Here is a 23,624-nt window from a genome sequence, read left to right on the forward strand (position 1 = left end):
CCTCTCTCTTTGTCAGTGACAAACATACTCTCAGACAGTTCCCTTGACCGTAGGATGAAGTCAACCCTAGACACTGATCCGAAGTCAGTCTTGCATCTTCAGTCCATAATGGTTAAATTGAGGACCCACTGAGGGTAAGCGGATCCTAGATCTTTATCTAATGGCCAACTTGTACCCAGAGCATTATCTCACAGCGTCACACTCACAGTATTTCATAATCTCCCAAAAACCACCCACCCAACCCCACCCCGTACCCCAAAAACACACACATGCTACATGTCTGCAGGCACCTAGTGACACAAAGAGGGATTGGACAGAGGTGATGTCATAAGGAAGCAGGAAGTACACATGGGAGCCAGCTGCTCCAATCGTTTCATCCATCCTAAATGGTACCCTATTCTCTGATTTCCATCTATTTTCATGAAGTCATTTCAGACGCAGTCTCAATTCCATTCACAGAGAAGAGTTCCATTCCATCAGTCTCCAACTGCAAATACACTTCCTGAATAATCTTTATGACATCACTGACTACCCCTCTCAGTCTCATTCTAGGAAGACACCCGGTTGGGTGATAGGACTCAGGTTGCTTGTTGACAAGCACTGGTTAAGAGCAGTACGGTGTGTAGTTTGTTCTACTGGTTTATAGATCATACGAATGAGTTCATCTAGTCAATGGTTAAGACTGGTCAGTCAATCCAGGAAATATGGAGGTTAGTGGACTGTTGCAGTTCTTGTGTGTTGTGAGCAGAGAACATTTAAGTGGAGTACTCAGTATATGTACTGTATGTAGGGGAGGACTAAGAGAGTGTCAAATGGAGGGACGGGATCTGTGTTTAAAAGGGGAGGGGGTGTCTGTGTTTGGTAGGAGAAAGTGATGAAGGTCCGATATAAGTGCACTCAACAAGCGGGGAGGCAGACATTTGCTCACACTCATGCACACTGCATCAACACTGCACACACTCCCCTACACACGCAACATGATTAATCGAGTTGCACGACTACAGTGACTGTACAGTCCACAGATAGGACAACACACCCTCATCTATTTCCCCCCCCCCCCTCACAACACTCATCTCACCAACCTCTGCATCACTCTCTGTCACCTCTTCTCCCTCCTCATTGATCGATCATTGGACATTCTAGACTCTTAAGGAAACTACAGTTGTGTGTGTGTGTGTGTGTGTGTGTGTGTAGCGCAGGACAGGGGCAGGACAGCAGACAGTATAATCCTCTGCTTTAGTCTAGTTGGTCAGTGGTTCAACCTTCAATCGGCACATAATTCCCCATAAAGGCAAATATCAAAATCAAATTAGACTAGTTCACATGACATTCAACAATAATTTTGGCAAACGTAAGAGTTTTGGGGAGCGTGAGTCGGTGTTGTATGGTATACAGTATGCTGTTAATATGTGTCAGTCCACAGAATCCTGTTCCGTCATTGGTCCCTCTCTCTTCCTGTTTTGCAGCAGGACTGGCACCCCCTTTGTTTCGTTATATAGATGTGTGTGTGTGTGTGTGTGTGTGTGTGTGTGTGTGTGTGTGTGTGTATATATATAAATATATATATGAAGTTTACATACACTTGGGTTGGAGTCATTAAAACTAGATTTTCAAACACTCCACTTCTTGTTAGCAAACTATAGTTTTGGTAAGTCGGTTAAGGACTTTGTGCATGACAAGTAATTTTTCCAACAATCGTTAACAGACAGATTATTTCAATTATAAGTCACTATATCACAATTCTAGTGGGTCAGAAGTTTACATACACTAAGTTGACTGTGCCTTTAAACAGCTTGGAAGATTCCAGAAAAGGATGTCATGGTTTTAGAAGCTTCTGATAGGCTAATTGACATCTCTTGAGTCAATTGGAGGTGTACCTGTGGATGTATTTCAAGGCCTACCTTCAAACTCAGTGCCTCTTTGCTTGACATCATGGGAAAATCAAAAGATATCAGCCAAGACCTCAGAAAAAAAAATTGTAGACCTCCACAAGTCTGGTTCATCCTTGGGAGCAATTTCCAAACGCCTGAAGGTACCATGTTCAACTGTTAAAACAATAGTACGCAAGTATAAACACCATGGGACGACATAGCCGTCATACCGCTCAGGAAGGAGACGTGTTCTGTCTCCTAGAGATGAACGTACTTTGGTGCGAAAAGTGCAAATCAATCCCAGAACAGCAGCAAAGGACCTTGTGAAGATGCTGGAGGAAACAGGTACAAAAGTATCTATATCCACAGTAAAACAAGTCCTATATCGGCATAACCTGAAAGGACGCTCAGCAAGGAAGAAGCCAATGCTCCAAAACCACCATAAAAGAGCCAGACTACAGTTTGCAACTGCACATGGGGACAAAGATCATACTTTTTTGAAGAAGAAATGCCTTCTGGTCTGATGAAACAAAAATAGAACTGTTTGGCCATAATGACCATCGTTATGTTTGGAGGAAAAAGGGGGAGGCTTGCAAGCCGAAGAACACCATCCCAACAGTGAAGCACGGGGGTGGCAGCCTCATGTTGTGGAGCTGCTTTGCTGCAGGAGGGACTGGTGCCCTTCACAAAATAGATGGCGTCATGAGAAAGGATAATTATGTGGATATATTGAAGCAACATCAAGACATCAGTCGGGAAGTTAAAGCTTGGTCGCAAATGGGTTTTCCAAAAGGACAATGACCCCAAGCATACTTCCAACGTTGTGGAGAAATGGCTTAAGGACAACAAAGTCAAGGTATTGGAGTGGCCATCACAAAGCCCTGACCTCAATCCCATAGAAAATGTGGGCAGAACTGAAAAAGAGGGTGCGAGAAAAGAGGCCTACAAACCTGACTTATTTACACCAGCTCTGTCAGGAGGAATGGGCAGAAATTCACCCAACTTATTGTGGGAAGCTTGTGGAAGGCTAACCGAAACGTTTGACCCAAGTTAAACAATTTAAAGGCAATGCTACCAAATACCAATTGAGTGTACATAAACTTCTGACCCACTGGGAATGTGATGAAAGAAACAAAAGCTGAAATAAATCACTCTCTCTATTATTCTGACATTTCACATTCTTAAAATAAAGTGGTGATCCTAACTGACCTAAAACAGGGATTTTTTTACCAGGATTACATGTCAGGAATTGTGAAAAACTGCGGTTAAATGTATTTGGCTAAGGTGTATGTAAACTTCCGACTTCAACTGTATGTATGTATGCGTATACGTACGTATATATATATATATATATATACACACATACACACATACACACACAAACACAGTACCAGTCAAAGGTTTGGACACCTACTTATTCAAGGTTTTTTTATATACTATTTTCTACATTGTAGAATAATAGTGAAAACAAACTAAGATAACACACATGGACTCATGTAGTAACCAAAAAAGTATTTAAAAAATGTAATATATTTGAGATTCTTCAAAGTAGCTACCCTTTGCCTTGATGACAGCTTTGCACACTCTTGGCATTCTTTCAACCAGCTTCACGAGGTAGTCACCTGGAATGCATTTCAATTTTACAGGTGTGCCTTGTTAAAAATTCATTTGTGGAATTTCTTTCCTTCTTAATGCGTTTGAGCCAATCAGTTGTGTTGTGACAAGGTATACAGAAGATAGCCCTATTTGGTAAAAGACCAAGTCCATATTATGGCAAGAACAGCTCAAATAAGCAAAGAGAAACAACAGTCCATTACTTTAAGACATGAAGGTCAGTCAAACAGAAACATCAAGAACTTTGAACGTTTCTTCAAGTGCAGTCACAAAAAACATAAAGCGCTATGATGAAACTGGCCCTCATGAGGATCGCCACAGGAATGGAAGACCCAGTTACCTCTGCTGCAGAGGATACGTTCATTAGAGTTACCAGCCTCAGAAATTGCATCCCAAATAAATGCTTCACAGAGTTCAAGTAACAGACACATCTCAACATCAACTGTTCAGAGGAGACTGTGACTCAGGGCCTTCATGGCCGAATTGCTGCAAATAAACCACTACTAAAGGACACCAATAAGAAGAATAGACTTGTTTGGGCCAAGAAACACAAGCAATGAACATTAGACCGGTGGAAATCTGTCCTTTGGTCTGATGAGTACAAATTTGAGATTTTTGGTTCCAACTGCCGTGTCTTTGTGAGACGCAGAGTAGGTGAACGGATTATCTCTGCATGTGCGGTTCCCACCGTGAAGCATGGAGGAGGTGTGATGGTGCTTTGCTGGTGACACTGATTTATTTTGAATTCAAGGCACACTTACCCAGCATGGCTACCACAGCTTTTTGCAGCAATACGCCATCCCATCTGGTTTGCGCTTAGTGGGACTATAATTTGTTTTTCAACAGAACAATAACCCAACACACCTCCAGGCTGTGTAAGGGCTATTTGACCAAGAAGAAGAGTGATGGAGTGCTGCATAAGATGACCTGGCCTCCACAATCACCCAACCTCAACTCAATTGAGATGGTTTGGGATGAGTTGGATCGTAGAGTGAAGGAAAAGCAGCCAACAAGTACTCAGCATGTGGGAACTCCTTCAAGACTTTTGGAAAAGCATTACAGGTGAAGCTGGTTGAGAGAATGCCAAGAGTGTGCAAATTTGTCATCAACGCAAAGGGTGGCTACTTTGAAGAATCTCAAATATAAAATATATTTTGATTTGGTTAACACTTTTTTGGTTACTAGATAATTCTATATATGTGTTATTTCATAGTTTTGATGTCTTCATTATTAATCTACAATGCAGAAAATAGTAAAAATAAAGAAAAACTTGAATGAGTTGGTGTGTCCAAACTTTTGACTGGTAATGTATATTTATTTAGTTTTCTTTCCAAAGATACAAAGGTAAACTAGCTAGCTACGGACAGCAGGTACAGTACCACTATCATCTCAGATGCTAAACAACCAGGAAACAGCAGGGAAACAGCCTCTGAGCCACAGATGATCCCATTCCAACAACAGAGAGAGAAAGGAGAGAAAGAGGGTGAAGAGAGGGCATGCTGGGAGTTGAAGTCACAAAAGGGAAGGAGAAAGAGAGACAGGGGGAAAGAGAGGAAAGAAGGAGAGGAGCCTTCGTCAGACCGTTGAGTGGTGTGATAGAGCACCATTTGTCCAATGGTTGGCCTGTATGGGGAGCTGTTTTCTGTTCTAGGGGGAGGGTCTAGTTTCAATCGTCCAAGGAAAACTCCAGTGTTGAGGGGTTTGTGGGTACTGTGGTACCGTGGCATCCAGCCTGGGGAAGTCGTGGCAAGGTCAGGGTCAGTATTCAGCGGCGTACTCGGTCCCGTGAAGCCCTCTGCAGACTAGTGTAAACTCCTTTACTATGTCCTTCACCCTCCGCTTATTGACTCGCTCTCTAGAGGGAGAGCGGGAGGAGAGAGATGGGGTCAGACACAGAAAGAAAAGCTAACAGCAGCATTGCCTAGGTGAGTGAGCAAGTACGTGTGTGTGGTACCTGAGTATCTGTTGGGTGAAGGTGTCCTTCTGTTCTGTGGTGACCCTAGTGGAGGGGAAGCCTGCTGTCTGCAGCACCTCTTTCAGCCACACAGTGAGAAGAGGGAAACAGTGCTTATTGAGACTGAACAGCACCTCAGCAAACTGGTCCATCAGACTACGAGATGAACCTCCCCCGATTGCCTGGAGAGAGAGAGGAAAGACCAGTCAATAAGGTGATATGTTTCAGTATACAGTAGGACATCTAAAATACATTAGCGAGGATGCATGTAGGTTTACCTCTAGTACAGCCTGCAGCAGTAGTTTTCCATCCTCCTGCACCACTCTGGCCACTGGGGGCACATCTGAGCAACGGGGCAACAACTCAGTCTATGGCACACACACAGGGACAATCAGAGAGAACCACAAAACTAAGAATACATTTCAACAAGATCCACCTTGGTTAACCAAAAACATACAGTTCCCTCTGTATTGTTTTGGACAGTAAAGCTAAAACCTTGGCACTATACCCCAACATTTTGGAGTTTATCAAATTAGGCAAAAGTCCAGAATGTCACCTTTTATTTGAGGGTATTTTCCTGCATATCTAGTCCCCCCATTTGAAGGTGTCATAAGTATTTGGACATATTCACTTATGGTGTATTAATGTAGTCAAAAGTTTAGTATTTGGTCCCATATTCCTAACACGTAATGACTACATCAAGCTTGTGACTACAAACTTGTTGGATGCATTTGCAGTTTACTGTACATGAAGTTCTTTCATTTCTAAAAAGCAAAACAGATATTAAAATACTCTCATACAATACAATACAAGGTGACATTCTTTACTAAAATACATTTGATCTCAAATCCAAAATGCTAGAGTATAGAGCAAAATAAAAAAATGTTTAGCTTTACTGTCCAAATAAATACAGAGGGGCGTGTGTGTGTGTGTATACTCACAAAGAACAAACAGGTAGACTTCACTGTTGGAGCCTCTGGGAATTTGAGTGACAGTACTCCTACAGGAGAGAGCGGACAGGGGGGCATTAAATAAACATAAAAATACAAAAGCTATACTATTTAAACTATTTAAAGGGCGACTGCACTTCCTGATTTGGCCTCGTTTGAAAGATTGCTCATTAAGTGGCCATGACTGAAGACAAACGAGAGTGGTCTTGGTGGTGTGGTTTGATCTGGGTGTGTTATTATCTCCTACCCTGGCAGGTACTGTTGTTTGTCCCTCCTGAGTCAGCGTAGCAACAACATAGCGTCTTCCTCAAAATAGTCACTTCCTATCAATTGTCAGAATTAATCTAAGATAAATCAAGAAATCTGTAATTCATTTAGAAGTTTTTGCAGAGGAGATCTTGGTCAATTTTACATCTCGCTAAGGTGTTTGGTGCAGTTTTTCGCAAGTAACTTTTTTTCTGAGAACGATAGCATGTCTACAACTTCATAATCTACAAGCTGTGAAACTATCGTAAATAAAGCACAAGCTACACATTGTTCATCAGTGCCCAAAATCACTTGCTAGCTAAGTTCCAACTCTGTGTTCACCACAGGCGAGTGGCAATGCGTGTACTTCAGTGCTGTTGTGTTTTTTACAACTTTCTCCCTATTACCAGAGTGTGTCTATCTGGCAGTGTTTCATAGAGAATCATGTTACAAAGCAGGTCGCGGGGGACACAAGATGCTCGCAAATGGATTTTGGAATATCGACAGGTTGCAGTTATGATACAAGTGTGCTCTGATCGTCTCAATTCTAATTTTGCCCCAAAAGTGGCAGACTTGCGTGATTAACACTATCAAACATCAGTCTGATATGCTGCATAAAGGACAGGTCTGTCTCACTGTCTGGAGGTTCTGGATGCTGTGATTGGATAGAGCGCGTGCTTAATTAGCACAGCTGCTTCTCTCGTGTTAGTGAGCACTGGGCAAGTGAACATGATCGTAAACCCTCCAGTAACTCGTGACAAACTCCCTTACAAAATTCAGTTTTAGACGAGACTGACTTTATTTTCAAATGTATCCGATTTACACTTTGAAGTCAATTTTGACACTAGAATGAATGTTTCTAACTCACATCCATGCCACATAGAACCAACTTTTCTGGATTTAAATGGCCTAAGGGGCAGTTTACCTTTAAACACTTTATAAGAGTTTTACAGTGTGCGTGTTAAAAGGGACGCGGAAACACACACAATGATCAGTGTGCTTGTTGGAAGCAAAGAGACACACACTTACCACAATGGAACACAGCTTTCACGTCAAGACTCTCAGACAAGAAGAGATCTGGCTTCCGTTTGAGGGCCTACAGTAGGAGGCAGACAGAGGCATGACACAGGGCAGGAGTCTGTGCCCCTACTCCATGGGTACACCCCCCCACCACCACTCTTCTAGCCTCGTAGACAGAACTGTCTGCTTTAGACAACTCCTTTGTCATTGCCATGTTCAGCTGTTTACCCACAAGGTCAGGAACAACTAGTTGTCCGAGCTGAACAACAAGAGGCAAATTCTGATTCTCCCTGATGTGTGATCTCGTTCACTACCCATCTGGGATTTAACAGCATTGGATTGGTGTAGACAAAGTGTTTCTTACACCAATCCAATGTTTTTAAATCCTTGAGGGGGAGTTAATGTAAGTTGGGCTAAAGGAGTTGTCTATAGCAGGTAAACAGATGAAGCTACCAGGCTAGACTACTCCACTCTCCCTACGACAAACTACCATTCATAGAGTAAGTACACAACTCTGCTCCAATGCAAACTCGGCAAACAAACTGGAGAAAAACAAAAATAGAAAATTATTCCAAACTTAAGTCAAACTAAAGGCAATGATGGTTCTGTAGCTTTTGTATCAATTTCATTCTGATACACTATTTTTTCATCCCTTTTTTGGCCTGGTTGGATTGAATATGCAACATAAGTAAGTAAAGTACATGTACGGATAAATACAACTGATACTGTAAGTAACTCATTCAGGATGGAGGAGGAGAGGGGGACAGAGGGAAGAGGAGAGGAGATCAGATCTATCCAAAGATTAAAGGAAGAAGAATGTAGAAGGAAGACAAAAATAAAATAAAAGAGGGCAACCAATTCGCCTGAATTGATTAATTAATGGAATATTAATTCATTTGGGCTTTGATTGGCACTGGGCTGGAATTACATCAGAAAAGGGGCGTGGCTCTGGGATTCTAACCAGTGAGGTCACTGGGAACTACATAGAGGTAGACCAATTAATCGGAATGGCCGATTAATTAGGGCCGATTTCAAGTTTTCATAACAATCGGAAATCTGTATTTTTGGACACCGATTTGGCCGTTTTTTTTTTTTTTTTTTTTACACCTTTATTTAACTAGGCAAGTCAGTTAAGAACACATTCTTATTTTCAATGACGGCCTAGGAACAGTGGGTTAACTGCCTGTTCAGGGGCAGAACGGCAGATTTTTACCTTGTCAACTCGGGAATTCAATCTTGCAACCTTACGGTTAACTAGTCCAACGCTCTAACCACCTGCTTTACATTGCATTCCAAGAGGAGCCTGCCTGTTATGCGAATACAGTAAGAAGCCAAGGTAAGTTGCTAGCTAGCATTAAACTTATCTTATAAAAAACAATCAATCATAATCACTAGTTAACTACACATGGTTGATGATATTACTAGTTTATCTAGCGTGTCCTGCGTTGCATATAATTGATGCGGTGCGCATTCGCAAAAAAGGACAGAGTCAGGGTATTTGCAACAGTTTGGGCTGCCTGGCTCGTTACGTAATTATGACATTATTATGACATAACAGTGAAGGTTGTACAATGTAACAGCAATATTTTGACTTATGGATAACACCGTTAGATAAAATACGGAACGGTTCCGTATTTCACTGAAATAATAAACTTTTTGTTTTTCTAGATGATAGTTTATGGATTCGACCATATTAATGACCTAAGGCTCGTATTTATGTGTGTTATTATGTTATAATTAGGTCTATGATTTGTAGGAGGAGTCTGACTGAGCGATGGTAGGCACCAGCAGGCTCATAAGCATTTCCTGAGTTTTGCCAGCAGCCTTTCGCAATGCTTCAAGCATTGCGCTGTTTATGACTTCAAGCCTATCAACTCCCGAGATTAGGCTGGTGTAACCGATGTGAAAAGGCTAGCTAGTTATCGGGGTGCGCGCTAATAGCGTTTCAAATGTCACCTGCTCTGAGACTTGGAGTAGTTGTTCCCCTTGCTCTGCAAGGGCCGCGGCTTTTGTGGGGCGATGGGTAACGATGCTTCGAGGGTGGCTGTTGTGTTCCTGGTTCGAGCCCAGGTAGGTGCGAGGAGAGGGACGGAAGCTATGCTGTTACACTGGCAATACTAAAGTGCCTATAAGAACATCCAATAGTCAAAGGTATATGAAATACAAATCGCAGAGAGAAATAGTCCTATAATAACTACAACCTAAAACTTATTTCCTGGGAATATTGAAGACTCATGTTAAAAGGAACCACCAGCTTTCATATGTTCTCATGTTCTGAGCAAGGAACTTAGCTTTCTTACATGGCACATATTGCACTTTTACTTTCTTCTCCAACACTTTGTTTTTGCATTATTTAAACCAAATTGAACATGTTTCATTATTTATTTGAGGCAAAATTGATTTTGATGTATTATATTAAGTTAAAATAAGTGTTCATTCAGTATTGTTGTAATTGTCATTATTACAATTATTATTCAAAATAAAAATCGGTATCGGCGTTGAAAAATCATAATCGGTCGACCTCTAGAACTACATCCCAGGGTCGTGTTCAGTAGGACAACTGAACATGAAAATGTTTCTTATTGGACACGTTCAGTTTGTCCCTTCTCCTTTCAAAACAATCTCTTGTTTTTTGCCTACTGGACATGACCTTGGTGAACTCTGAACCGAACTCCCTCATCTTCAGACAAAGGTGTAGCTTCTGGTTAGAGCCCTGAGTATTGAAGAAGACAGTCGGTCCTTCAATAGCGCCACCTACTGTCCATTCTCTGCCCTGCCATTATGATGGGTCGCCCTAGGACCCTTTTTAAACAAACAGAAAGAGAGAAGAAAGAGAGCTAGAGATAACGAGAGAGAGAGAGAGAGAGAGAACAAGCGAGAGGGACAAAGAGACAGAGAGAGAGACAGACAGAGAGAGAGAGACAGCGAGAGACGGAGAGAGAGACAGCGAGAGACAGACAGAGAGAGAGAGAGACAGCGAGAGACGGAGAGAGAGACACAGCGAGAGAGACACAGCGAGAGAGAGACAGAGAGAGAGAGACAGCGAGAGACAGAGAGAGACACAGCGAGAGAGAGACAGCGAGAGACACAGCGAGAGAGAGACAGAGAGAGAGAGACAGCGAGAGACGGAGAGAGACACAGCAAGAGAGAGACAGCGAGAGACACAGCGAGAGAGAGACAGCGAGAGAGACAGAGAGAGAGATTGAGAAACCCAAAGTGAATGAAATAAGAAACCAAAAACACACCTGAGCTTGGAGTTGCATAAATGAATCAACAATATCAGGATGATCCCTGGGTCCTAAAATATAATAAAGATGAAACTTAACAAATCATAAAGAGAATAATAATAATAATATACAAACAGCAACTCAACCGATTCAACAGTCATGTGGAAAGAAAAGAGAACATAAAAGATCTCATTGAAATAATTGTCACACGTGAGTAAAGAACAAACAAAGGGGGAGAGAGAGGGAGGAGGGGCGTGTGAAGCTTTGGAAGAGTCTCAGAAAAACAGGAGCGGTTGAACGAACAGAAAACAGGTAGAGAGAGAAAACATGGGTTCCATTTGGAGATAAAAAAGAAAGTAGTAACGAGAGAAGGAACAAACCAAAAAATAACAAAAGTGGGTTTGGAGTGGGGAACCCAGGAGGCACCTCTGTGACGCTTCAGAGAAAAAGGGGCGTCCAGTCCCAAATCAACCCCTTGCCTCTACCCCCTTCCCCTGGACTAGCCCCTATGCATCTCTCCTAGACTATACACCCTAGGGGCTTGCAATGTCATACGATAGGAAATATGATATTTTTCTGTGTGGCTTACAACCATCCATGTGCCAAGGGGGTAGGGGCTGGGGGTCGATTTGGGATTGGGTCAATAGAACCCCTGACCCCTACCCCCACCCACCCCCCAAAAGGTGAACACTTGGGAGGCAACCATCCCCTTCACTGTTCCCAGACTCCAAACAAGACCCAAGCCCCAACCTTACAGGCTTATTCAGTGGGGTGCAACCCAGATAGAAATGCAATGTATAGAGCACACACAATTCCGTTCTGTAAAACCGAGAGGGCTGTCTATTCTACACAATACATTTCTATATGAACGTTGTTCTGCAACAACATTCTGTGATGTTATGTAACGTTGCACCATACTGTATAAGATACAGGCCACAGTATAACATTTAAGGTCACCTGCTCAGAAAGAAAGTTCAAGAAAGCAGGAGAGGCAGCCATTATCAATCAAACACAGTCAAAGCAGAAGAGGGGGAGTAGGGAATGAGAGGACAACTAAAAAGGGAGAAGAGAGGGCTGGACAGTATTCAGATAACCACCACTGGATAATGCCAATGTGAAAAACAGAACTTCCTTCTAATGCTTTTTCTTTTCTAATTCTCCATAGCAGCACAGGAGGACAGAGGATGCATATCAATAATCTAACGTGACTTCCTCTCCTCATTGCCTCCCCTTCATCTGCACTCATCTAAAAATACTGCAATATGATGCAATAGGTGTTTTCAACTGTCCAGCTCCAAGGAGAGGAGACAAGGACTTTAGACTACTGAGATGCATCCATTGTATTTCCTCTGCTGCTGAAAGCAGGTGTGTGCAGGTTTCCTGTCAATCAAAATCACCCAAAAGAAAAACAGACATTTTTCACACCCCTCCCCTGCAGGACCCCCTACCTTGCTGGAAGATGGAGAGTGTTACCGAGGTAACCAGCTCAAATAGAGCCTTGATGGGAGGGAAGTTGTCCGTCTCACTGGCAAATATATGGACCATCTGTCAAATACAACCACAGATGGTTTCACACTGGTTAAGGTGTTTGTGTGTGTGTGCCTCTGATGCGTATGTATTGTGTTGGCGTGAGTGTGTTCAAGCGTGTGTGTGTGTGTACCTGTCGTGTGAGGTCCAGTGCTGAAGCTTGTGGTATGGTACTGTACATCTGTCCTAGCATCTCACTGAGCTGAGACACCATGGGGGCAAAGTCATGGAGGAGAGTCCTCACCGACTTCTCAAAGATAGCACACACGGCCTGGGAGGAGGGAGGGAAATAGGGGAGAGTGAAACTGTTCATTTTCAGCTTATTCAGGTCAGATTTTTTTATGCTTCAGATATTAAAACATCACTATAGGTCTGTCCAGTGTGTGCTTGTCTCACCTCCACCACCTGAGAGTCGTTGAGCCACTTGCTGAGGACCGTCTGAATGAGAGCAAAGACCTGCTGTAGGACCACCACCACCTAGAACACACACCGGTTAGTTTGAGTAACCTAGACAACGCTAAACACTCCCACTGAGTTGGCGTGTGCCTGGGTGTTGATGGTGATGTCTCTCACCGGGTTAGGTCCTGGTGGTGGCGGGGCTGTTTTGACAGGTGGCGCTGTGCCCTCTCCTGATTCGTCCTCCTGCTTGCTGATGTCCAGCGTAGTGAAGAGATTAGATAACAGACCCAGGATGTGGATTATCGCTAGTTTATTGGACGGGTTGGGCTGGAGAGAGGGATGAGGGAGGGAGAGAAAGACGAGAAAGTCAGTCATTAGCTTCAGGGAGACAGACAAACAAGATTTGCCATGTCTTAACAAGTGAAACAAAAAGAGAGACCGTGAAAGAACATGAAAGAGAGGGATGAAGTGAAAAGGACAGAACTTCTTCTAAAGAAGTGAAAGAGAGAAGAGATGATTTTGGGTCAGTCAGTTGATGGCTTCTTCTTTCTGCAGATTTCAGACACACGCTCTCCAGGGTGACAACACTAATTAAAGCTTTGTTAGTACCGATTTAATCACCGCTCTGTATCCATGACAACGGAACTGTGGCGTACAAGGGAGGTGTAATGCAGCTGGGCTGACTCCCTTTGCTTAATGAGCAATGTTGCTACTGAACACACACACACACACACTTCAGAGTTGAGATAGGTGTGTGCAACTTGGACTTATACCCAAATCATTCACTGACGTCAATGGGTGTAAAATTTGAGTCGAGTGTCCAGATCTTAAGTAAGAATGCCACCCTAAATGCATAAAAACAGACAATGGTTGTACTGTAGCTTACAATATAGTGACTGTGCAGTTTCACCTCTTGCCTCAAGGTGCCAGTGTTTGTCAGGCTGCACAGACAACCTGATTCCCTAGTCTGACGTCATGGCTATAAATCACACAACCAGACAGGTAGAAAGGGAGAGAGAGGGAGAGAAAGAGACAGGCAGCAAGAGCAGAGGCAGAGAGGCAGAGCAGAGAGACAGCGAGAGGAGGCAGAGAGAAAGATAGCGAGAGAGGCAGAGAAAGGAGAGAGGCAGCGTGAGAGAGGCAGCAAGAGAAGGAGAGGCAGAGTGGAGAGCGAGAGGAGGCAGAGGAGAAAGACAGCGAGAGGAGAGGCAGAGGCGAGAGACAGCGAGAGGAGAGGCAGAGAGGAGAGAGAGAGGCAGCGAGAGGAGAGAGAGAGGCAGCGAGAGGAGAGAGAGAGGCAGGGAGAGGAGAGGCAGCGAGAGGAGAGGCAGCGAGAGGAGAGGCAGCAAGAGGAGAGGCAGCAAGAGGCAGAGAGGAGAGGGAGAGACAAGCAGCGAGAGGAGAGGCAGAGAGAGACAGGCAGAGAGGAGAAAGAAGGCAGAGGAGAGCGAGAGAGTCAGGCAGCGAGAGGACATGCAGAGAAGAGAGCGAGAGAGAGTGAGACAGGCAGCGAGAGGAGAGGCAGAGAGGAGAACGAGAGAGACTGGCAGCGAGAGGAGAGGCATAGAGAGAGTGAGACCGGCAGCGAGAGGAGAGGCAGAGAGGGAGTGAGACCGGCAGCGAGAGGAGAGGCAGAGAGGGAGTGAGACCGGCAGCGAGAGGAGAGGCAGAGAGGGAGTGAGACCGGCAGCGAGAGGAGAGGCAGAGAGGGAGTGAGACCGGCAGCGAGAGGAGAGGCAGAGAGGGAGTGTGACCGGCAGCGAGAGGAGAGGCAGAGAGGAGGTGACAGCATTCCCTCCCCCATATGCCCCCCCTAGGCACAACATAACCAACAAAAAAGGGTCACAACTCCTGCAGGTCTGTTGCATGCTGGGCATATACATAGTCAATGGTAGGCATCTAGGGTACTCCCATGGTTGGTACACCTATAGCTCATCTCTTGGCAGTAGTACTGTAGCCTACTTTATCACTGACCTCAACCCAGACTCTCGCAGAGCGTTCACAGGCAGCCCACTGACACCCCTCTATCAGATCACAGCAAAATCACACACTACTTGAACAGTGCAATACTCAATCATGAGGCATCAAAGCCAAAGGAACTGAGTAATATTAAGAAATGCTATAGATGGAAGGAATGTAGTGTGGAAACCTACCAAAAAACAATTAGACAACAAATTCAATCCCTTTTAGACAACTTCCTGGACAAAACGTTCTACTGTGATAGTGAAGGTGTAAACCTGGCAGTAGAAAACCTTAACAGTATATTTGACCTCTCAGCTTCCCTATCAAATCTAAAAATGTAAAACAGAAAGCTCAATGTAATTGAATAATCCATAGACTAACCACTTCTGGGAAAATTGGAAAACACTACACAAACAACAACATGAAGAACTATCTATCCAAAATGGAGATATATGGGTAAACCACTTCTCCAATCTTTTTGTCTCTATAACAAAGAACAAACAGCAAAAACATATACATTATCAAATACAAATCTTAGAATCAACTATTAAAGACTACCAGAACCCACTGGATTCTCCAATTACCTTGAATGAACTACAGGACAAAATAAAAATCCTCCAACCCAAGGCGTGTGTTGATGGTATCCTCAATGTAATGATAATATATACAGACAACAAATTCCAATTGGCTATACTAAAACTCTTTAACATCATCCTTAGCTCTGGCATCTTCCCCAATATTTGGAACCAAGGACTGATCACCTCAATCCACAAAAATGGAGACAAATTTGACCCCAATAACTACCGTGGGATATGCGTCAACAGCAACTTTGAGAAAATCCTCTGCATTATCATTAACAGCAGACTAGTACATTTCCTCAGTGAAAACAATGTACTGAGCAAATGTCAAATTGGATTTTTACCACATTATCGTATGACAGACCACGTATTCACCCTGCACACCCTAATTGACAAACAAACAAACAAACCAAAACAAAGGCAAAGTCTTCTCATGCTTTGTGGACTTCAAAATAGCCTTCGACACAATTTTTGTCGTGAGGGTCTGCTATACAAATTGATGGAAAGTGGTGTTGGGGGAAAAACATACAACAACATCATAAAATCCGTGTGCGGTTAAAATAGGCAAAAAACACACATTTCTTCCCACAGGGCTGTGGGGTGAGACAGGAGTGCAGCTTAAGCCCCACTCTCTTCAACATAAAAATCACTTCTCCTTGGTTGTTGACAGAAGCACTAGAACAGTCTGCAACACCCGGCCTCACCCTACTAGAATTTGAAGTCAAATGTCTACCATTTGCTGATGATCTGGTGCTTCTGTCAACAACCAAGGAGGGCCAACAGCAGCACCTAGATATTCTGCCAGACCTGGGCCCTGACAGTAATCTCAGTAAGTCCAAAATAATGGTCTTCCAAAAAAGGTCCAGTCGCCAGGACCACAAATTCCATCTTGACACCGTTGCCCCAGAGCACACAAAAAACTATACATACCTTGGCCTAAACATCAGCGCCACAGGTAACTTCCACAAATCTGTGAACGATCTGAGAGACAAGGCAAGAAGGGCATTCTATGTCATCAAAAGGAACATAAAGTTCAACATACCAATTAGGACCTGGCTAAAAATATTTGAATCGATTATAGAACCCATTGCCCTTTATGGTTGTGAGGTCTGGGGTCCGCTACCAACCAAGAATTCACAAAATGGGACAAACACCAAATTGAGACTGCATGGAGAATACGGCAAAAATATCCTCAGTGTACAACGTAAAACACCAAATAATGCATGCAGAGCAGAATTAGATCGATACCCACTAATTATACAAATCCAGAAAAGAGACGTTCAATTCTACAACCACCTAAAAGGAAGCAATTCCCAAACCTTCCATAACAAAGCCGTCACCTACAGAGAGATGAATCTGGAGAAGAGTACCCTAAGCAAGCTGGTCCTGGGGCTCTGTTCACAAACACACCCCACAGAGCCCCAGGAAAGCAACACAATTAGGCCCAACCACATCATGAGAAATCAAAAAGATAATTGCTTGGCACATTGGAAAGAATTCACAAAAAAACATAGCAAACTAGATTGCTGTTTGGCCCTAAACAGAGAGTACACAGTGGCAAAATACCTGACCACTGACTGACCCAAACTTAAGGAAAGCTTTGACGATGTACAAACTCAGTTAGTATAGCATAGCCACCAAAGTAAGTTCATCTCTAGGAGACAGAACGCGTCTCCTTCTTGAGCGGTATGACGTCTGCGTGGTCCCATGGTGTTTATACTTGCGTACTATTGCTTGTACAGATGAACGTGGTACCTTCAGGCGTTTGGAAATTGCTCCCAATGATGAACCAGACTTCTGGAGGTCTACAATTTTTCTTCTGAGGTCTTGGCTGATTTCTTTTGATTTTCCCATGATGTCAAGCAAAGAGGCACTGAGTTTGAAGGTAGGCCTTGAAATACATCCACAGGTACACCTCCAATTGACTCAAATTATGTCAATGAGCCTGTCAGAAGCTTCTAAAGCAATGACAATTTTCTGGAATTTTCCAAGATGTTTAAAGGCACAGTCAACTTAGTGTTTGTAAACTTCTGACCCACTGGAATTGTGATGCAGTGAATCATAAGTGAAATAATCTGTCTGTAAACAATTGTTGGAAAAATTACTTGTGTCATGCGCAAAGTAGATGTCCTAAACAACTTGCCAAAACTATAGATTGTTACCAAGACATTTGTGGAGTGGTTGAAAACCAAATTTTAATGACTCCAACCTAAGTGTATATAAACTGACTTCAACTGTACATAATACGACATGTGTAATGTCTTTAATATTTTGGAACTTCTGTGAGTGTAATGTTTACTGTTCATTGTTATCGTTTATAACACTTTTGTATATTATCTACTTCACATGCTTTGGCAATGTTAACATATATTTCCCATGTCAATATAGCCCCAGAGAGAGAGAGAGAGACACACAGAGACACAGAGAGAGAGAGAGAGAGAGAGAGATGAAACTCTTCATTTGAACTGACATCTCTTTTCACCCAGACACTCAGGTCTCTGCTGACTCCAGAACAATAGATCAGGGGAGAGAGACTAATTCAACACTGATAATGTCACATCCTTATTTTTAGTTAATGTCAGCTCCTTATTTTAAGAAAATGTCAAAACCCTATTTTTAGCTCCTATATGAAGGCCCAGATTCATTAGATGTGACATTTAATAAAGTAAGAATCTGGTGTGTGTGTGTGTGTGTGTGTGCTGTGTCAGAGTGGGTGTGTCTTATGTCCCTGTGATTCAGTAGCCCATTGCTTAGTGATGAAGCCAATCTGGTCCCACAGAGAAATGTTCAACTGTTCATATGGACACAGTCCAACAGAGACAGAGACAGAGAGAGAGAGAGAGACAGAGAGACAGAGAGAGACAGAGAGAGACAGAGAGAGACAGAGAGAGACAGAGAGAGAGAGAGAGAGAGAGAGAGAGAGAGAGAGAGAGAGAGAGAGAGAGAGAGAGTGTTGCATCCATGCAGACACAAGGTCTGTTCATATGGCCCCAGTCCAATAGAGGAAAGTATGCCACTTTAACAGTTACCACAGTGTGTGTTGTGTGTGTGTACCGTCTCATCCGCTAGTTTCTCAAGTTGCTGTATGTAGGGTGTAATGAGGGAGTGCAGGTTCCTCAGTATCTCCTCCACAGGCAGAGCAGACAGCAGGAAGCCCAAGGCCTGCATCAGCCACATACACTGACTGGTCTGAAATGGGAGAGAGGAAGGGAGGAGAGGTAGAGTGAGGAAGAGAGAGGAGGAGGAGGAAGAGGGGAGAGAGGAAGAGGGAGGAAGAGAGAGAGGAAGGAGGGAGAGAGAACATTATACATTTCCAGGCCTTTGAAAGATAATGTGACTCTTTGTGTAAGTGCTGTCTTGCTAGCTGCCATCCATCAGTCTTGTCACCAGCTCTAACCTTGCTCTTTGTTTTCATGACAGAATGGGCTGACTCATTCTATTGTCTGGTGTAAACTTCCTGTGCTAAATTTTATTTTATTGAATACGCTCATTGTTGCATGTAGTAAATGCGCAGATAATAAAGTTATTTGAATTTTGACACTGTCCCAGACTTTCATTATACATGTTTAGAGTGGGTCCAGTGAGTTGGCACATTGGGATTTTGGCTTGCATTATTTACAGACAGGACTAGAACTGACCTTGTGAATCTGCTTGATCAGCACCTCCTGTGAAGAAGAGAGGATAGCAGATGTATCAGTAGAATTATTTATATTGACGCAAATGTAATAAAACATGAAATGTGATATACAGCACACACACAAACCTGTGATACAGCCACTATATTTGTAGCGTAGGGCGGCAGGTCGAATTTGCATTCTCTGCAGATCTTCTTGAGTGTGGAGACAGAGGAGACAGAGAGGTCTGGGTTCCCCAAGGCCTGGAGTACTAGAGGTAAAACACTACTCAACATAACCGGGTGGTCTGCCAACCACTCTGCTAGAGCTCCTACAGGGAGGGAGGAACACAGTGGATGAAAGAATTTAAGACAGTAACACTATGCTACAGGAGACAAACAAAGGAGTCTGATGCTTTTGTTAGGGTTCGTTCCTTACGTCGTCCTTTGTCAATCATTGGTTCATTGTTGAAATTAGCATTATGACAATATCTTTAATTAAATCATTCAAAAACCTTTATTCATGCAATTGCAGACAGAAGTTGACAAACAAGAACATAGCACGCATGTTTCTGAGTAAGTTCTGCATGCAACAAAAGGTCTCCAAGTGGTTTTATTAAACCCCAAGTCGCGCCCTGGTGATGTCACTGCCTACATCATCATCCTCTACTCCTGGGACCAAAACCAGGCCTACAAAGCTGTATAAACAGGGCCTTTATTGTTAGCTAAACACTTAGCAGTAAATGTCCCCTTCCCCCAAAGTTGATTTATTGTGGAATGTTGACCTAGTCTTATCTCCTTCACTCCCCTGCAGAGTTCTGTCTTAGTCATACATTGATTGAGTGAATGAGAAAACAAATGTGGAACAATTCTAAAACCTTATAACCCATCCCCTTCTATTAATATAACATAAGCATAATCAATTATTCTAATACATCAAACATTTGTACAGCCCCAAATCATGACAGCTAGGTGAATCCTGACACTTTTCCTGTCCAATTTTTTGTTTCTCCTTGTGATTCCCTGGATGAACAAGACACAAAGAAATGACAGCTATGACCGTATCAATACCTATAGTGAACATAACGGTGTCGGCCAGTTGGATGTTGTTGATGCTAATTCTGGGGATGAGTCCAATCAGGCCTGGGATGACATCAGAGTAGTTGACATCTATTGTCTCCGCTATCGACTGGAACCCATATAACAACGCTTCTGTATGCTGGAAGAGACAAACGGCTTCAGACAGTGCGTGGGTGTTCAGTGTGTGTGTGTGTGTGTGTGTGTGTACACACTGTACCTGCCATGATGAGGGTTGTTCTGTGTTGGTCAGTATTCGTCCTAGTTTCTCATACAGGTTACTGAGCAGCTCAGCTCCTAGCATCTCATACACATACATCAGAGTGTCGGAGATATCCACCCTGGAACACACGTGTTACCAACAGAAGGCAAGGTTTTGTTATAGAGGTGGAACTATCAATACTATGGGGGAAAGTGGTGTGTTTACAAGGTTCCTTTTTTAGTCCACTGCTTTTTTCTATTGAGTTAACATGTACAAATCATGTGTTGCCAGGGATGCAAACTAGTGATACTTTTTTTGTTGTTGCATTGAAACATACAAAAAGTCCCTGCTCGGGGGAAATGCAGGCTTTAACTAATTAAACAAATAATATGACCTACATGATCAGTCTCTGTGTGTAAAATAAAACGTGGTTACTGTGAACCTAACACACAGCAAAAAAATGTAAAGAAAGCAATCCAATGTTATTTGTTGCCTAGACTTTACTGCAAATGACACTCAAGTCTTGAGAAAAAAAACAATACACTGATATTACAGTTAGCCATGACAGCCTTTATAATTGAATGCTTGTGACCACACATACATATTGCACTTGGGGGGAAAAAAAACATCTTAAAACCTGTTAAGGATATGGCAGACATACGCCCCCTTTGGAGAGATTGGGTACCCCTAGTAAACTGGAAAAAAAATCTGTCAAAAATTGCTAATATATGCAAATAAAAATTATTATTGGATAGAAAACACTCTAAAGATTCTAAAACCGTTGGAATTATGTCTGTAAGTATAGCAGAACTCACAGGGCAGGCATTCTTCCAAACTAGTTTTTGTGGCCATGAAAGTTGGAGCAACTTTGACGTCATGGCCCCCATCCTTCCCAACCAGCTATGATTCTGGGGACACTTTCTATCTCTTCTAGATAGATGTCTAGATGTCCTCGATGTCTAGATGTCCTCGCTAGATGTCCTCTTTCATTAGAGCTTTGAATCGTTCAAATCCCGCGAGAATTGACCCTATGGGAGTGAAATTAGTGCGTGCAATGAGAGAATAGGCTGTGCGTATGGGAGCGAATTGGTCCCAGCCATTCCTTTGTTTCCAGCACTCAAGAGAAGGGCAGACGATGGCCGATTGAATTGAAGTTTGTTTTGCGTGTCTAAAACATCATAAAGCTTGCTTCTGCACTTAGTTTGACCTGTTTAGTCGACATATAATGTGTAATTTAGAAGTTTTGATGCGCAACTTTTCCGGACCAGAGGACGTTTTGGGTGCATTTCAGCTGATGTTATTAGCAGTAGCTAATACAAAGACGCAAGACTTGAAACCAAACAATGTATTGGGTAAGTATGAAGCCTTCCAGAACATTCTGAACGAAGACCATCGAAGGTAAGGGAATATTTATGCTTAAATCTGTGTTTCTGTTGACTCCAACATTACGTGGAAATGTAGCTTGGAACTGAGCGCTGTCTCAGCATATGGAATAGTGTGCGATTTCTGTAAAGTTAAAAATAAATCTAACACAGCGGTTGCATAAAGAAGCAGTGTATCTTTCTAACTATATGTAGAACATGTATATTTAGTCAAAGTTTATGTCGTCTATTTACGTTATCTTGCCGCGCTACATAGATTTCCTGCGGGCATTTTTGAGTAATTTCTGAAGGTGAACTCACTGTAAATGGACATTTATGGATATAAATGGCATATTATTGAAAAAAAAAAAATATGTACTGTGTAATATGTCATATTACTGTCATCTGATGAAGATTTTCAAAAGGTTAGTGAGCGATTTATTTTTTAATCCTGCGTTTGTTGATTGCATGTTTTGGCTATTGAAATGAGCTGTGTCTGGTGGTGGTTTTACATATATATGTGCTATGTTTTCGCCGTAAAACATTTTAGAAATCTGACTTGCTGGCTAGATGAACAAGATGTTTATCTTTCATTTGAGCTATTGGACTTGTTAATGTGTGGAGGTTAAATATTTTTAAGAATATTTTTGCGTTCCATGCGCCACCGTTTCAGCTGAACGTGGGAGGGTTGATTCCCAATTGGGAACCAGTATCGTAGACAGGTTAAATTAGAAATAGAATGAAACAAACAAACAGGCATTCTATTTTTGCTCTATTATAGTGGCCACTATAGACATTTATCAAGTGCACAAGGCTACATGTGTGCAAAGATAACGTTCACTGAGTAAAACATGTAATAACCCCCCTCACTCACATGTGTTACTGTCAAGTTCAACACAACAAAACAATATCTTTGGGCTACACTGCACATTATTACATTGTCCACAGGCAGAAAGTGTATATCTGTTCTACAATATGCCAGCAAAAGCGAGAAAGAGGGAAAGTTTTTAGTGTTCCTTTCAACTCTATAATGGCATCCAGTTTAATAAGCCAGGCCCAGCTCCAGCTACACTGGATTCCTGAATCCACTTGTTTAACAACAAGCAACGCCTCGTTTTTACTTAATTCTTTCATTCTGAAAAATAACCACATACTGTAGAGGGAAAACATTAGTTAAAAAATAGCTGGTTAGTTCGTTAGCTAGTTAACCACATTAGCTAGCTAACGTTACTTTATGCGCTGCATTCTGCTGTTATGTAAACGATTGGCTGAGCCTTGGATACAGCAGCCAGTATTGCTCCAAACGCTAATCACTCGTTCGCTTACAGCCAGTAGTGATATTTTCTCATCGGATCACGTAGGTCACCTATTTTGGATTCAAAACAGCGAATTTTGCCAATATGTGACAATTTGCATTCCTGGTTTACACCTGAAATCAGCACACCAAGACAGTCGTGAAGAGGGCACGACAAAACCTATTCCTCAGGAGACTGAAAAGATTTGGCATGGGTCCTCAGATCCTCAAAAGGTTTTACAGCTGCACCATCGAGAGCATCCTGACGGTTTGCATCACTGCCTGGTATGGCAACTGCTCGGCCTCTGATCGCAAGGCACTACAGAGGGTAGTGCGTATGGCCCAGTACATCACCGGGGCAAAGCTTCCTGCCATCCAGGACCTCTATACCAGGCGGTGTCAGAGGAAGGCCCTAAAAAGTGTCAAAGACTCCAGCCACCCTAGTCATAGACTGTTCTCTCTGCTACCGCACGGCAAGCTGTACCAGAGCGACAAGTCTAGGACCAAGAGGCTTCTAAACAGCTTCTACACCCAAGCCATAAGACTCCTGGACAGCTAATCAAATGGCTACCCATATTATTTGCACCCCCCTTCTTCTACACTGCTGCTACTCTGTTACTGTTATTATCTATGCATAGTCACTTTAATAACTCTGCCTACATGTACATATTACCTCAATTGCCACGACACCGGTGCCCCCGCACCGGTACCCCCGCACCGGTACCCCCT

General features: G+C 42.9%; 1 protein-coding gene across 2 annotated transcripts in view; it reads right to left on the reverse strand.

Moving 5' to 3' along the window:
• Window positions 1–4,672: 4,672 nt before the first annotated feature.
• Window positions 4,673–23,624, reverse strand: part of ipo13 (importin 13) — a 51,837-nt gene continuing 32,885 nt past the window's right edge. The window contains exons 10-24 of one of the 2 annotated variants that reach the window (XM_036978289.1): window positions 20,259–20,379; window positions 20,033–20,180; window positions 19,112–19,293; window positions 18,987–19,013; window positions 18,403–18,537; window positions 12,983–13,135; window positions 12,806–12,886; window positions 12,543–12,680; window positions 12,331–12,427; window positions 10,901–10,953; window positions 7,665–7,731; window positions 6,381–6,439; window positions 5,718–5,807; window positions 5,440–5,621; window positions 4,673–5,340 (exon numbers count right to left, since the gene is read on the reverse strand). In XM_036978289.1, the coding sequence (XP_036834184.1) occupies window positions 5,244–5,340; window positions 5,440–5,621; window positions 5,718–5,807; window positions 6,381–6,439; window positions 7,665–7,731; window positions 10,901–10,953; window positions 12,331–12,427; window positions 12,543–12,680; window positions 12,806–12,886; window positions 12,983–13,135; window positions 18,403–18,537; window positions 18,987–19,013; window positions 19,112–19,293; window positions 20,033–20,180; window positions 20,259–20,379 (1,630 nt within the window). In that variant the 3' untranslated portion in view covers window positions 4,673–5,243. Of the gene's footprint in view, window positions 5,341–5,439; window positions 5,622–5,717; window positions 5,808–6,380; window positions 6,440–7,664; window positions 7,732–10,900; window positions 10,954–12,330; window positions 12,428–12,542; window positions 12,681–12,805; window positions 12,887–12,982; window positions 13,136–18,402; window positions 18,538–18,986; window positions 19,014–19,111; window positions 19,294–20,032; window positions 20,181–20,258; window positions 20,380–23,624 lie in introns of those variants that run through there. The other variant, XR_005051847.1, reaches the window with a different exon arrangement.

This window comes from Oncorhynchus mykiss, chromosome 5 (genome assembly GCF_013265735.2).
Source record: "Oncorhynchus mykiss isolate Arlee chromosome 5, USDA_OmykA_1.1, whole genome shotgun sequence".
NCBI classification, from domain to species: domain Eukaryota; kingdom Metazoa; phylum Chordata; class Actinopteri; order Salmoniformes; family Salmonidae; genus Oncorhynchus; species Oncorhynchus mykiss.